Below are 14,141 nucleotides of genomic sequence, written 5' to 3' on the forward strand. Positions count from 1 at the left end.
GGAACCAGGAAATTAAGCCGAAAGGCTCCATTTCCTGATTCCCATACCCAAGATGGCGGCGGCAGGACCCGACAGACGACCTAGCGATCGGCTTCGGGTGCCGACATCGCGGGCGCGCTGGACAGGTAAGTGTTACTATTTTAAAAGTCAGCAGCTGCAGTATTTGAAGCTGCTGGCTTTTAAAAAAAAAAAAAAAACGCGGAGTCCCGGTGGACTCCCGCTTTTAATTCTTCGAAGCAGTTGCAGTGGCACACAGATAGCACAGAGTATGTGTTTGTTTGTTACAAAACTGTAATACTGTAAGTTCACGTTCCCTCTCTGGAGCACTTCTATCACACCTACAACATACACAACTGAGGTACCCGCAGTACTGCTTATCACCAGCAGAGGGCTAACAGATCATAGTCTATCTCAGATACAAAGTCTCTGCTCGCCCCCTATACATCCTCTGAATGTACCCCTTGTAGACCCGACCTATACAGAGAACCCACAACAGTCGCTATAAGGTCAATTCGCGCCAGTGTCCATGTACGGTACAAAACACTGCCCCATAACAGCAGCACGTCACGTTATACGTGACGCCCCCCGCCGGACGTGACGCACAACGTCCAGGCTCCTAGTTGCGCCATCCTCCCGCGTTCTTTTCAGTGTCGCAGCGTTCTAAGTGGTTGGGGGAGCGACGAGCCACCGGAAGTCTTGCGCAATCCGAGCCCCCCACAGGGTCAAGCAGCTACCAATCAACTTCGGGGATCCCTGCCTGTAGGCGTGGTCATTTCTCCCAGCTCGAGGCTTTCTTGTTACCGGCATTCCGCCCTGACGAACGGCTGTAGAGTGCGCTAGTCTTGTGTGAGCGGCGAGCTTCGGTGTGAGGAGCGCTTCCCCAGTCCGGGAGGAGCCGTGTCCATAAGTCACCCCCCTCCTCCTTCTCCCTACACTCCGACGCAGGCGGACTAGAGGCCCCGGCGCTCCCATCATGGCTGACAACGACAAGCTGGACAACCAGCGGCTGAAGAACTTCAAGAACAAAGGGCGCGACTTAGAGGTAGACCTCCTTCCCTCCCCCACCCTCTGTTCTGAGCCCGGCTCCGACACACCGGCACGCACAAGGCCGGCCCCAAGCGCTTCCTGGGCCCAGCTATGACGTCGCTGAGCCTGGGCCTGCCGCTGCTCGAGTGCTGGGAGGCCGATCTCCTCCACACCAGGGCGGATCCCGCTTCTCCATCCACCTGGATGATTAATGTGGGGTGATCGGGGTGCGGCTGTCCTGTAATACAGGCTTTCCCTTGTGGAGACAGGAACTCGCCTCTATAGCAGGGTTTCTCAACTCCACTCCTCAAGGCGCCCCAACAGGTCATGTTTTCAGACTTGTACAGGTGATCTGATCAGTTTCACTGCCTTAGTAATTACCACAGCCATTTCACCTGAGGGAAATCCAGAAAGCATGATCTTCTGGGGTGCTTTGAGGACTGGAGTTGAGAAACGCTGCTCTATAGAACCACCTGGGGCATATGGGGGATGCCCATCTATAGAACCACCCGGAGCATATGGGGGGTGCCCATCTATAGAACCACCCGGGGCATATGGGGGGTGCCCATCTATAGAACCACCCGGGGCATATGGGGATGGCCCTCTTCCAAGGGGACAATCACATCTAATGCCATTGTTTTGGCTAAGTGGGGGAACAATGGCACATTGTGCCAATATACATTGCACGGGTGGCTTCAGTTTCGGCAAGAAGCTATGAAGATTCGGCACAGTATGCTGGACCTTCAGAGCACATGCGTGCTGATGTCAGTGGCTGCATGCTAGGTAAATATCTCCTATACAATCCATGTTTAGGAGATATTCATTTTACCTACAGGTACACCTTTTTATAGGCTTACCTATAGGTTAAAAAAAACCAAAGCAGGGTTTACAGCCGCTTTAAGAGAAGTAAGACCAAAGCTTTTTCTGGAATACTTCTCTTGTCGGTCACGGGAGTACACTTATTTTACTCTCCTTGTACTCCGGGTCAGCCTATAGTGGGCTCCAGCCGAAGGGGCAGGATGGAGAGCGGCGACTTAATTACTGCTCTCCGAGCAGACTAAGAAATGAGCAATCAGCAGTCGTGTGATTGCTCAGTTCTCAGTCTTGGAGCCAATGTGGGACAGCTACAGCATAGAGGTAAAGTTTATTTTTCTGTACCCCATGCATCTCCTTTTAAATGGTTTGTCTCTGTTCTCCTCACTGCTACATCTGCGGGTCAGCTTTTTCTGCTGTAAAGTAACACTTGCTGGCCAGATCACCAGGTGGAAATAAGAGGGCCTAAAATGAATGCAGCCACCACATTTTAAGAAATAGCTGCAATATGTTTGCTTTGGGTATAATAAAATAATACTGCTTTATGCTGGGTATACACTGATCACGTTTTGTCTAATTTCTTGTAAAACGGCAGACATTCAAGCCATGGCTGACCCTGTCAGTACCACCTAGCTCAACAACACTTTTTAATGAAGAATTAATGTGGCCGTTAAGTGACATTCTTTTGCAAGCAGTCACTGTTCAGGTATTCAAGCAGTGTGAGTATTGTGGTTCCCTGATTAGCTGATAGTGAAGATTCCTCCATCTGCACTGTATAGCATGGGTGGGGATTGATTTGGTTTTCTGCGGGCTAAATAGGAGACATGTAGTAAATTCCTTCGTCCATGCTAAACCGTGGGGATGGAGGAATCTTCACTTTGAGCTATTCAGGCAACCACAATACTCTCACTGCATGATTACCTGAATAGTGCCGCCTTCTGTAATAATGTAGGCACTGCTTGGCAGGGCTGAGGTGAAAATTGCTTGCCAATTTTTTTTTCTCTTTAACCACTTCAGCCCGGAAGGATTTACCCCCTTCCTGACCAGAGAACTTTTTGCGATTTGGCACTGCGTCGCTTTAACTGACAATTGCGCATTCGTGCGACGTGGATCCCAAACAAAATTGGTGTCTTTTTCCCACATATAGAGCTTTCTTTTGGTGGTATTTGATCACCCTACTTTTTTATTTTTTATTTTTTTGTGGGTGTGCTATAAAAGCAACAATTTTGTGTTAAAAAAAACACATTATTTTTTACTTTTTGCTATAAATATCCCCCAAAAATATATAAACCTTTTTTTTTTTTTCCTCAGTTTAGGCCGATATGTATTCTTATACATATTTTAGGTAAAAAAAAAAAATCACAATAAGCGTTTGGTTTGCATAAAAGTTATAGCGTCTACAAAATAGGGCATAGTTTTATGGCATTTTTATAAAAAAAAAAAAAAAAATATATATATATATATATATATATATATATATAATAATCTCACACACATTTTTTACTAGTAATGGCGGCGATAAGTGTTTTTGTTTTTCGTGACTGCGACATGGCAGACACATTGGACAATTTTGACACATTTGGACCATTGCATTAATTACTGTAGAAATGTCAGTGGTAGTGAAGGGGTTTACCACTAGGGGGATTTGTTAAGTGTGTCCTAGGGGAGTGTTTCTAACTGACTTGGGGAGGGGCTTGTATGACGTGGACACTGATCGCTGCTCCTGATGACAGGGAGCAGACTATCAGTATTCCATCATTAGGCAGAACGGGGAGATGCTGTTTACATTGCCATCTCCCTGTTCTTGAGCTCCGTGGCACGATTGCGTTCATCCCCATGCCAATCTGGTCCCATGGTCATGGAGCTCGCAGCAGGTGCATGCCACTGGCGCGGACGGAGGGAATTTTAAAGTAACCTACAAGTACATTACTTATCCCAGCTGTGCCCTTCTGCCGACTTGTATATATGCTGACAGCGGTCGGCAAGTGGTTAAAGTGGAGTTCCAGTGGTTTTTTTATTAAGTCACCAGCTACAAAAGTGTAGCTGGTAACTTTTAATAAACACACACTCGCCTGTCCCACTATCCAGCGATGCAGCCATCCGCACTCTTGCCGGCATTTACAAGTGTGGGCACCTGGCTGCGCACTGTTGCTGTAACATGTCCCTACTGAAAGACAAACATTTTGATTGTCATTGGGACTAAAAAGGGAGGTAAACAATGGTCATCAGGACAAAAGACTTCAGATCTACTTGGTTGTTATGCTTGTTTCAGGCCAGTGACTCACCAGGTAGTGAAGTAAGGATCATAACAGCCTTATGCCTCGTACACACGATCAGATAATCAAATAATAAAAAAACGCTTTTGGATTAATTGCACGATAGTCTGATTGTTGGTACAAAGTTTCGACATCCGATCACGACAGTTCGTCCAACACTATCCGAAGGAACAAGCATAAAAACTTTGCTCTGATAGCTCAGCGAACGTCAATCGGTACAGTATGCACCTGCTAAAAAGCGATAGACAAACGCTACGCATGATCGGAATCACGAAAATAACCCTGGAAGGAGATGGGAGGACAATACGAATTGAAATAGCCAAAAGGCGCGGCAGACACGGGTCACGCGTATTTCACATAATTTCCGATAAGTAGCTACGCAAACGGAAAGGTTTTTCAGAATCCTACAAAAAAAAACTACATTTCGTAGAGCGCAAATGCACTAATAAATTCGATATTAGTATTACGCAAGAAAATGCGAACGATAAGTACAATTATCGGATCGTATGTATGAGGCATTAAGCTTGCATCAGATCTGTGCATTGTGTTGTACATGGGTTTTATGTGTATTAGTGTTCACATGCATTGTGATAAGTGTATGAAAATCATCAAAGATGCAGCAAGCTGGGATTTATTAATGCACCACACCTGAAATGCACTGGTGAAACATGCACCATGGAAAGCAGGCAAAATTGATTGCTCCCAATAGCAATGCAAAAAATTAAAAAAAATCCTATGGGTGAAAAGATTTGCAGGTGTACATTGTTGTCCCATTGGGGAACATTTCCTTCACTTTCTCACACATGTGGTGAGAGAAAATCTGTCCAAAGTAATGGAAATGCTCTGGTACACACTCAGATTTTAGGATACACTTTCAAAAAATAAATAAAATGTAAGTTCACCTTTACAGAAAAATCTGTTAAGTGAATTAACATTACAATTTTTTCCCTGCTGAGAGGACGTGCTACATGGGCTCTGCTTGGCGGCGACCTGTTGGCATTCTCTTAAACATCCCTCCTGATGGGGTATGTTTAGGAGATTAAGCTCCGGGATTTCTAAGCCCCGAAGCTGTGATGGGGGTTATACTTGGGCTCAGAATGAGAGATCGCCGCACTGCAGATCGGTTGGTTGAGGAGGAGGTCCTGGGTAAGTTCACCTTTATAGGTTTTTCTGTAAACCTGAACTTACCCTTTAAATGTTCAAACAATTTTATAGTAGTTGCAACAAGATATTGAATGTTTGCATACAGACGTTTGGTGGTAGATATCCTCCCATTGTAGTGTTTTTGTGCTAATCTTTTAGCAACACTACTTTGTTCCATGTGCCAACTGATAATAGGAAGGTGTAGATAAGTGGACTCTGAGTTGGAAATGATTTCATTGTCTGAGGCCTGGTTCACACTATATGCATTCCAGTTTTTTTTTTCTATTTTTTTGATGGGGGGGGGGGGGGGGGGTAGGTAGGTTATGTAGTTTTAATGGCATAGTTCACACCAGTGCTTGCAGTTTCAGAAAAAAAGTAGACCGTGCTGCATTTTTCTGCACAGAACTGTACTCTACAAAAATGCACTGGACCACAGTACAGTGGAGAAAAACATATGGGATGCCGACGGAAATGCATCAAAAAACATGGATGCCGAAACTCATCCGCACTGGATCTAGTGGACATTTGTGTTATGTACTAGCCCTTTGGGCTAGCCTTTTTCCTGCATCAAAAATGCATGGATAGTAGGTTTATATGGTTTTCGAAGGCATAGTTCACTCAGTGCGTTCCAGAAATAAAATAGAACGTGGTGCATTTTTTTTATTTTATTTTTTCTGCCTTAAACTGGTTGGAATGCAGTTAAATGCACAAATTCGCATGACCCTACTTGAAGAGAGAGGAGGGAAAAAAGATTCACTAGAACGCATCAAACACACAAACGTGTCAAAAATGCTCATGCAGCAACGCATCCGGACTGCCTTTCTGTGGTGTAAACTGGCCCTTTAACAGTTCATGAGTAAAGCTGGCCATAAACTTGCATGTTTATTTTATTTTTTGCTGTTGGCATGGATGCAAACCTCCATAGTTATACAGCGATGTCCACTGTTGTCAGAATACCTGTAACAGTGACTGCAGCTACTGTGGGCCCACTGATATTATTTATATTTTTTGTATGGGCTCCTTTTGACTACAGTACATTGAAAAAGCTACTTCTGTTATGAGACTATACCCTATAATATTGGGCTATATTTTCTCTATACACCAGCACTTCTAGATGTGGATCTGACAAGTGGGGCATAAAGGAATGATTTGCATGGCTCCACCCACGGTTTTGGAATATAGGATGGTCGGATGCATTGCTGCATGCGCAGCAATGTGCAGAACCTTCAGTTCTAGGAAGGCTTTACTATGCACAGATTTCTTTGGAATGCTTTTTTATTCCCTTAGTCCCTTCTCATCCCAACCTGTGTGTGTGGCTACTACTGATGGCATGCTTGATTTTACTTGCTGTTTAAAAATGGCATTTGCATTTCAGGACTAACTCACGGTGGCGATCTGAGCCAAAAGTGGGAGCAGGTACCTGGCCCGCAGGCAGGGCTGATTCTAGGCTGGTGGCAGCGGCTAGCAGTTTTTATTTTTGTCTCCTCCCCTGCATGCTGCTGCAGCCCAGCTCACAACACAGGAGAGCGGAGCGAGGATCTGTTCATCGCCCCGCCCACCTGTTCTGTCAAGAAATGCCTCCATCGAATGGTGCCCGGACTGAAGGGCGCATGCGTCGTACGTAACATCACAACAGCTGGTTTTACCATCAATAGCTGACAATTTTTTTTATTTTTTTCTATCAGATTGTGCCTTGCCCTCCTTTGGAGAGTTTGTCCATGATTGGTGAATTTCTACACGTTGTGGTCGGATTTATGGGCACTTGGGGGTGGAATTGCATGGCCAGTGCTGCAAAAACAAAACAAAAACTGAAGACATTTTTCAGTCAGATTGTGCAAAGGCACCTTCATGTAGGTGAGGGGTGGAATTTAATATGAAGGGGGCGGATGCTTTCATTGAAGGCCAGTGCTGATCTAACATGAAGAGGCCGGATGTTTTCAAGGATGGCCACTGCTGCAAAGATGGGGGTAGAATTTTAAAAGTTTAGCTAGCTAAATAGGCCCTCCAGGAAGAATAGCAGATAGCTAGATAGATATTGTGTGTGTATATGTATATATGTGTGTGTATATATATATATATATATATATATATATATATATATATATATATATATATATATATATATATATATATATATATATATATATATATATATTATACTTTTTTAAATTTTTTTTTATCAGATTTGTTTAGGCATTGTTAGAAACTCTGCCCCCATCCTTGCAGCACTGGCCATCATTGAAAACATCCACGCCCCATATGTTAAATTCCGCCCCTTGCCTACATGAACACTCCTCGGCAGCGCAAGGCACAATCTGACTGAAGAATGTCTTCAGTCGGCTATTGTGCGCAGGCGCCGTCTCGCCGACACAACAGCTGATCGTACAATCAGCTGTTGTGCTATTATGTATGGCTCATTCGCAGTTAGTCCCGGGCACTATTCGATAGTGGGCACGTCTTGACAGAACACTGGTCCCAGATCCAGGATCCTGCTGTCACCTCGGGATGGAAGATTGTGGTGTTTTCAGGGTGCCCTGCCACTAGGCCTGTGATGTAACTAGGACCTGACAGGAGGAGAGGTAAAGTGAGCCATCACACAGAGGCTGAGCAAAGTTATTATTTGCGTGACTGGGGGTGAAAATTGTGAAGACGGGGTATTTGTGGAGTGTAGGGGTTATAATAGTGCATCCTCTGAGCTGACGTCTGTTGCTAAGCCCGACGAAGGAGCACACATGCTTTGAATGCTAGCACGGCCTGTTGATCCTGTGACCCGGAAGTGATGGGCACCTGTTGATTCTCGTCCCAGCAACTGAGAAGCGCTGTGAGCCAGCAGTACGGCTGAATTGGGGCTAGATTACAGACCACCACAACTAGGGATGCACCAAATGGGTTTTTTGGTGCCGATACCGAAAATGAAAAATACACTAGGCCGAAAACCGAAACAGCACAGATACTGAAAATGACTGACTGTTTTTAAAAAAATATTTTTATACAGGAGATGGTCAGAGACTGGGGACATGGTACGGAGGTGGTCAGAGACTGGCGGGACATAAGAAATAAGTGTGTTGTCCCCTGTGCAGCCAGTGATGCAGCGAAGAGAAGAGCCGCCTCCGCCATCTGGTTCAATAGAGCGCCGGGAACATCACAGCTTTAATTTCAATAGCTGTGTGTTCCCCCGTCGCGCGCCGTCGCATACAGCCCCTCCCCCTTGTCCGGGGAACTGTGGTAGACAGATCACATGTCCAATCTGGAAGGGTAATCTGTCTATCACAGTTCCCCGGACAAGGGGGAGGGGCTGTATGCGACGGCGCGCGACGGGGGAACACACAGCTATTGAAATTTAAAGCTGTGATGTTCCCGGCGCTCTACTGAACCAGACTGCGGAGGCGGCTTTCCTGCGTTTATAGATCTCCCATGATGGGCGTGGCGGTGCTCCGCCCAGCTCCTGCCCCATTTTCGGCTCAATTATCCTTTTTTCCTTTCGGAAAGGGCATTTTCGGCCGATATGTTTCGGCGGCCGAAATTTCGGTGCATCCCTAACCACAACCAGTGACGCCTGACTTCACCCGAAGACAGAGTGGATGAATACAGTATATACCATGCTGGACAATCCTTGCCAGTTGAGTGTTTTTATGCTCATCTTTTATCCATTTAACTACTAACCTGCTACACTTAGAAGGCGCTGTTCTTGTCTTTCCTGGCTTCCACTGACTGCACTGCAGTGGATTTAAAAAATGTTTTTACACTGGTCTCTTAAATGTATGCAGAGGTAATGGTTTTTAAACAGACTATGACTTGCCTTTGCTTCCACTTTAGTGAGAAACTCCTGCCCCCTGTCATAAAAATGAAGTCAGCAGCTACAAATACTGTAGCTGCTGACTTTAAATATTAGGGCACTTGGAGCCAAATCTTTAATCGGTTATTGGGTCCTGGTGCTTCAGAGCTGGTTTCCTACTGCACAAAACACGCTGCGCTTTGTGAATGGCATGCGGTCTCCAGGAACCTGTGAGGTATCCCAGAAGGCTGTGGGGGAAGGAGGGGTGAACTTGCAGCTCAGTTTGCCGGGTGAACTGAGCAAGAAGTGGGAGCAGGCACTCCCTGCCCCCACCCCACCAAAAGGTGCCAAATGTGGCAGCGATTTAGGGAGTAGAAAAAGATCTTCCCTTTTGGGTAGAGCTCTGCTTTATTCTTGGCATCCTCAGCATAATATCTTCATCTCTGCTAGATTTTTCTCAATTTTGGATACAATAGTCCAGGTTTGCACTATTTTCCATACTGGAAATGCGATGGTCTTGCACGCTGTGACGACCTGTCAATGTTCCATCTGCAGAAAATCTAAGTGTATATGGGGCTTACGGTGTTTCCTTGAGTGGCAAGACCCAAGTGGGGGGGGGGGGGGGGTGGTGGTGGTTAAAATGGCTATTCTGTGTACTACTTCCTGTGCAGGTGACTGAGGCAGCTTTCAGGACACAAAATACTTCTTTGCAGTAGAGCTGCACAATTAGTGGATAGAAATGTGATTTCATGAAATTTGAGCTGGGCACATATCTACAGTGTCTTCTTATCTATCTTAAGTCCTATGTCCTGTGGCTTTCTCCTGCTCTGTTCTTGTTATCATATGATAACTTCTGACAAGTTCTCTGACTCGTGATTAAAACCAGGCTGAAATTTGTGTCAGGGCAGGTGCTATAAATTGGCAGATCAATTCACAGAACAACTCTGCAGGTCTCTACCTATGTGTGGGGGGGGGGGGTGCCTTTCCTCCAATCAGCTGTCTCAGTGTATGGCAAGACTCCCCTCCCCTGCTGGAACGGGAAGAGAAAATTTTAACAGATGTACTTTCTAAACGGTATATAAAGCAGAAGACCGCAGATATACGTGTAAAATTTATGTTGGGAGATTTGTTTCATGTATCATCTGAAGCTATTCACTTCACTTGGGTATATGTGAGGCTTTACGTCCACTTTAACCATTGAAAAATTGCTTGTGGTTCTCATTTTATCCAGAATTGTGCAGCTCTACTTTGCAGGTCCGCTGTGTATTTGGAGGTGTCCAAGTTTTGATGGACTTTTCACTACTACTGTGGCCTGCAATGGAAAATAACAAAGCCTCTTCTGCTTAACCCATTGTACATTGTTCTCAGTCCATTAATATTCCTTAGGGGTTGGTAGCTCCTTATTAAAGTGAATGTTACCCTGACATTCGATGTTTCTCATGCGTATGTTTTAGCATGTACTACTTCCCTTGTGCGAAATACCTGGGATACGTGCCAGTCCCCCTGCTTTCCCATCTCAAATTGACCATGCTAGGCATAGAAGCACGTCCATCCCAGCATAGTCTGTTTTCTGGCTGTGCTATGAGCAATTTGCCGCCCTCTCGGAGGTCAAGACAGATGCTAACACTCTCATGCACAGCTTTTCACTGGGAACATCTCTGTATTGTTTCTCTGCCTCCTGCTGACACGTCCTCCTGTCATTATTTGCAATATATGTAGGTAGGGTTGCGCTGATACCGGTTTATCGGCAAGCACGGGTACCTATACTTCCGGTCAAATACTCGCCGGTACCGATATTTTGCAGTGAGATTTGTGTAAATTAAAAATAAATGGGCAAATAGCACTGCATAGAATCGCATGCAATTTGAACAGAAATGCGGTGCAATTCCTGTCCAAATCGCATAGGTACTGTAAATATCTTCTAAACATGCAGCATTTAGATTTACTGTATATGCAGCCGATAACATTGACACATGCCCTCTGAAGGATGGCCATCCGTGCCGTTTCTTCAGAGCCGTGACTGGTGGCACCCGCGCATGCATGAGTCATGGTCACAGCCAGAGCCTGCAGACCTGAAAGGAAGGTGAAGATGGATGCAGCCTCCAGTGGTGACATCGCATTGGTGGAGGGCTTAGTTTGCAGGTAGATTTCAGATAATGTGCTAGTGTGCGATGCATACTAGCACGATATGCCTTTACTTTGCAAGTCAGAAATAAGGAAACCTTTCTCGTCCTCTTTTCACATATCTGCTCAAATGTGAAATCTGCATAGTGTCCCAGTCCCACCAATGATGGAAAATTGCGGCCACTGGAGAAGGTCCGGGACCCCATGGTTATAGGGCAGACGTAATGTCAGCTTGTTGGTGGACCACCTTATACATCTCCTCATCTGCCATTGTTTCCCATCATCGACAGGACTGGGACACTGCACTTTTTGCATTTGACCAGACATGTACTTAATGTGAGCTATACTTCTTTTTTTATTTTATATAAACTGCCCACTAGATGACACTTTCCTTTCTATACACACATGAGTCGGAAATTGCACTGTGATTCAGCATGGAATTGCACCACATTCCTTTTTTAAATCCTATGCGATTTGCATCCATTCTGTAGTGACACAAATTGTACCGCAAAGTTTCAGTATCCAGAGCATTTTCATGCGTATTGGTGCCAAGATTGGTATCAATGCATCCCTATATGTAGGGGGAGGATTGGCGGGAAAAGACTGCATCTTCTACTTCTAGAAGGACTTTTAAAAACGTAGAATCTGAAAGAAAGTGATTCTACATCCTCTTTATCAAGTTCCTCCCTATCTCAGTAATGCCTAGCACACCGGATGAGTAAATCGGATGAAATATACTGCTTTTGAAGTGATTGTCTGATAATCTGATCGTTGGTACACAAATTTCGATCAGGACAGGTCATGCAAAATTATCTGAAGGGAAAAGCACCAAATTTCTCGTAAGAGAACAAAATGGACAATTTTTGTTTACCGTAATTGGCAGTATTTGCCCATAAAAACAACTAAGACCACTCATGCACGGAAACAAAAGAATACAATCGGTTGCATAATCATGGGAAGTTGTATTGTCTTATGAGAATTTTCGTAACTCTAGTAACCTATTCGGTTTTAGATAATGAGACTAGCATGCAAACAATTTATCCAATATTCTCATGTGTACCAGTATTAAACACTTACTAACCACTTTGACCTACAGGTAAGCCTAGATTAAGGCTTACCTGTAGGTCCAAGAAATATTTCCAAAACCTATATGGTTTAGGAGATATTTGCCCGAAGACGGGCACTGCTGTCTACGGCGCATGCGCTGAAGACAGCGACACACAGGTGCACTGAGTGTGGCATCCTCTATGACGAAAATGCTGCGCGTCTCGCCTCCCGTGCGCATGCGCGGGAGTGACGTCATCGCGGCTTTGCCGAATGGCAGCGGCGGAGCTGGGAGACCCCACCGAGAAGATGGATGCGCCGAACTACAGGGGACAGCGGTGACTTCGCTGGCTCATGTGTCAGGTAAGGGACACATAATGGACTACTATGCGATGCATAGTAGTCCATTATGCTTTGCAGGGAATGAAAGAGGAAGTAAACTCATCAGGGTTTACTTCGTCTTTAAAGTGGCTCTAAAACTGTGTTTTTTCAACTTGAGAAGTACTTGGGGGAAGCCGAGACAGCTGCAGAGGGACCCCAGAAGACCAGATTCGGGGCCACTCTGTGCAAAACGAGCTGCACAGTGGAGGTAAGTATAACATGTTTGTTCAAAAATTGTTAAAATTCCCTTTAATGCATCCTATGCATTAAGGTAAAACACCTTGCCATCCAGCCCGTTTTACTTACCTAAGCCCTGAATCTTCGTGTGCGCGGTCCCCCGTTGCTTTCCCCACAGCTCCTGTGGGCTCTTCATTGGATGATAGCTCAACCTCTGGCAGTAAATTGCTCCTGAAGTGGGAGCGGGTACCTGTCAAAACCAGGTAACACCCCCCACCCCCACCTTTTGAGATGTGTGTGTTTTTTTTTTTTTGCTCCGTTTTTACTTAAGAACTTTAAATGGATTGTCTCCTGATGTTGGGCAAGTCCAAAAAAAAATTTCTGATAGTCTGCGTGCTCCTAGACCCATACCAAGATGTCTTTTGGTAGCGCTTTTTCATCCATTACATTGGAAGATTGACAGGATGAATGCCATCCTTCAGGGTTGGACAGAGTTGTGGACCTTCTGTTTGTACAGCGTTGCATAGTCTCCAAAGTGAGCCAAACTTCAGACAATGTCCTAGTGTTGAGCAATTTTGTGTATCATTGTTTTTAGTCCCTTTTGATGGTTATGTGGTTCAAGTTCAGTCACGCAATGCTACAGATGGATAGCTTCGTCTCCAGGACAGAATTGACAATGCTGCTGTCCAAGAGTGGCTTTGCTACTTCATACAGAGCAATGCCACCCAGAGGAAGTGTATTACTGTTAGAATCACCATATGAAAATAAAGTGGGTGGGGGGGCCTAAAAAACGAATTCAGTCACTAATGCGTGATCTTCAAAATATAATTTTTTGGATTGAATACGGCTTTAATACCTAAACTGTCGTCTCGTTTCCCATTCATATGACCGAACCAGCCTGCTTTGTACTGGTTGCTTTCATAAAGGTCTCTTCTATTTGATGTGTATATGGATGAATGCATGTTGTGTAGCACTGTCTTGCGTTCACATTACTAATTTTTCTTTCTGAGGAAATGTATGTATATGTTGGCTATTTTAAAAGCGAGCTATTATGTTTTGCTATGCAGCATTATCTTATTTCAAAGTCTGTCTAAATTTATACTGCACACTCATGCCTCCTGTTACTGGCTTCTGTTGTAGGACACTGTGTACTTGGGGACAGTGGCTTATGTCCAGTGCATTTGGATGCAGAAATCGAGGGATCCTTCCTATTTATTTTTTTCAATGAAAGGCTGCTCCTGTAAGAGATGAGTAGATACTAGGCTGATGAGTGAGGACTGACTTTATTTTTCCAATTGTGAAAAGCAAAATACTTTTCGTTTATCTACACTAGAGCTGCATGATTCTGGCTAAAAAAATTTTTTGTAGAGGTCCTAGGGAAT

At 44.8% G+C, this 14,141-nt stretch overlaps 1 protein-coding gene across 1 annotated transcript in view; it reads left to right on the forward strand.

Annotated features, from left to right (window-relative positions):
* Positions 1–616: 616 nt before the first annotated feature.
* Positions 617–14,141, forward strand: part of KPNA4 (karyopherin subunit alpha 4) — a 55,106-nt gene continuing 41,581 nt past the window's right edge. Inside the window, exon 1 of the mRNA XM_077488061.1 lies at positions 617–1,042. Within this exon, the coding sequence (XP_077344187.1) occupies positions 974–1,042 (69 nt within the window). The 5' untranslated portion in view covers positions 617–973. The remainder of the gene's footprint in view (positions 1,043–14,141) is intronic.

The sequence above is a fragment of the Lithobates pipiens genome, unplaced genomic scaffold (genome assembly GCF_037356315.1).
Source record: "Lithobates pipiens isolate NorthernLeopardFrog02 unplaced genomic scaffold, aLitPip1_a1.2 Scaffold_18, whole genome shotgun sequence".
NCBI lineage: Eukaryota > Metazoa > Chordata > Amphibia > Anura > Ranidae > Lithobates > Lithobates pipiens.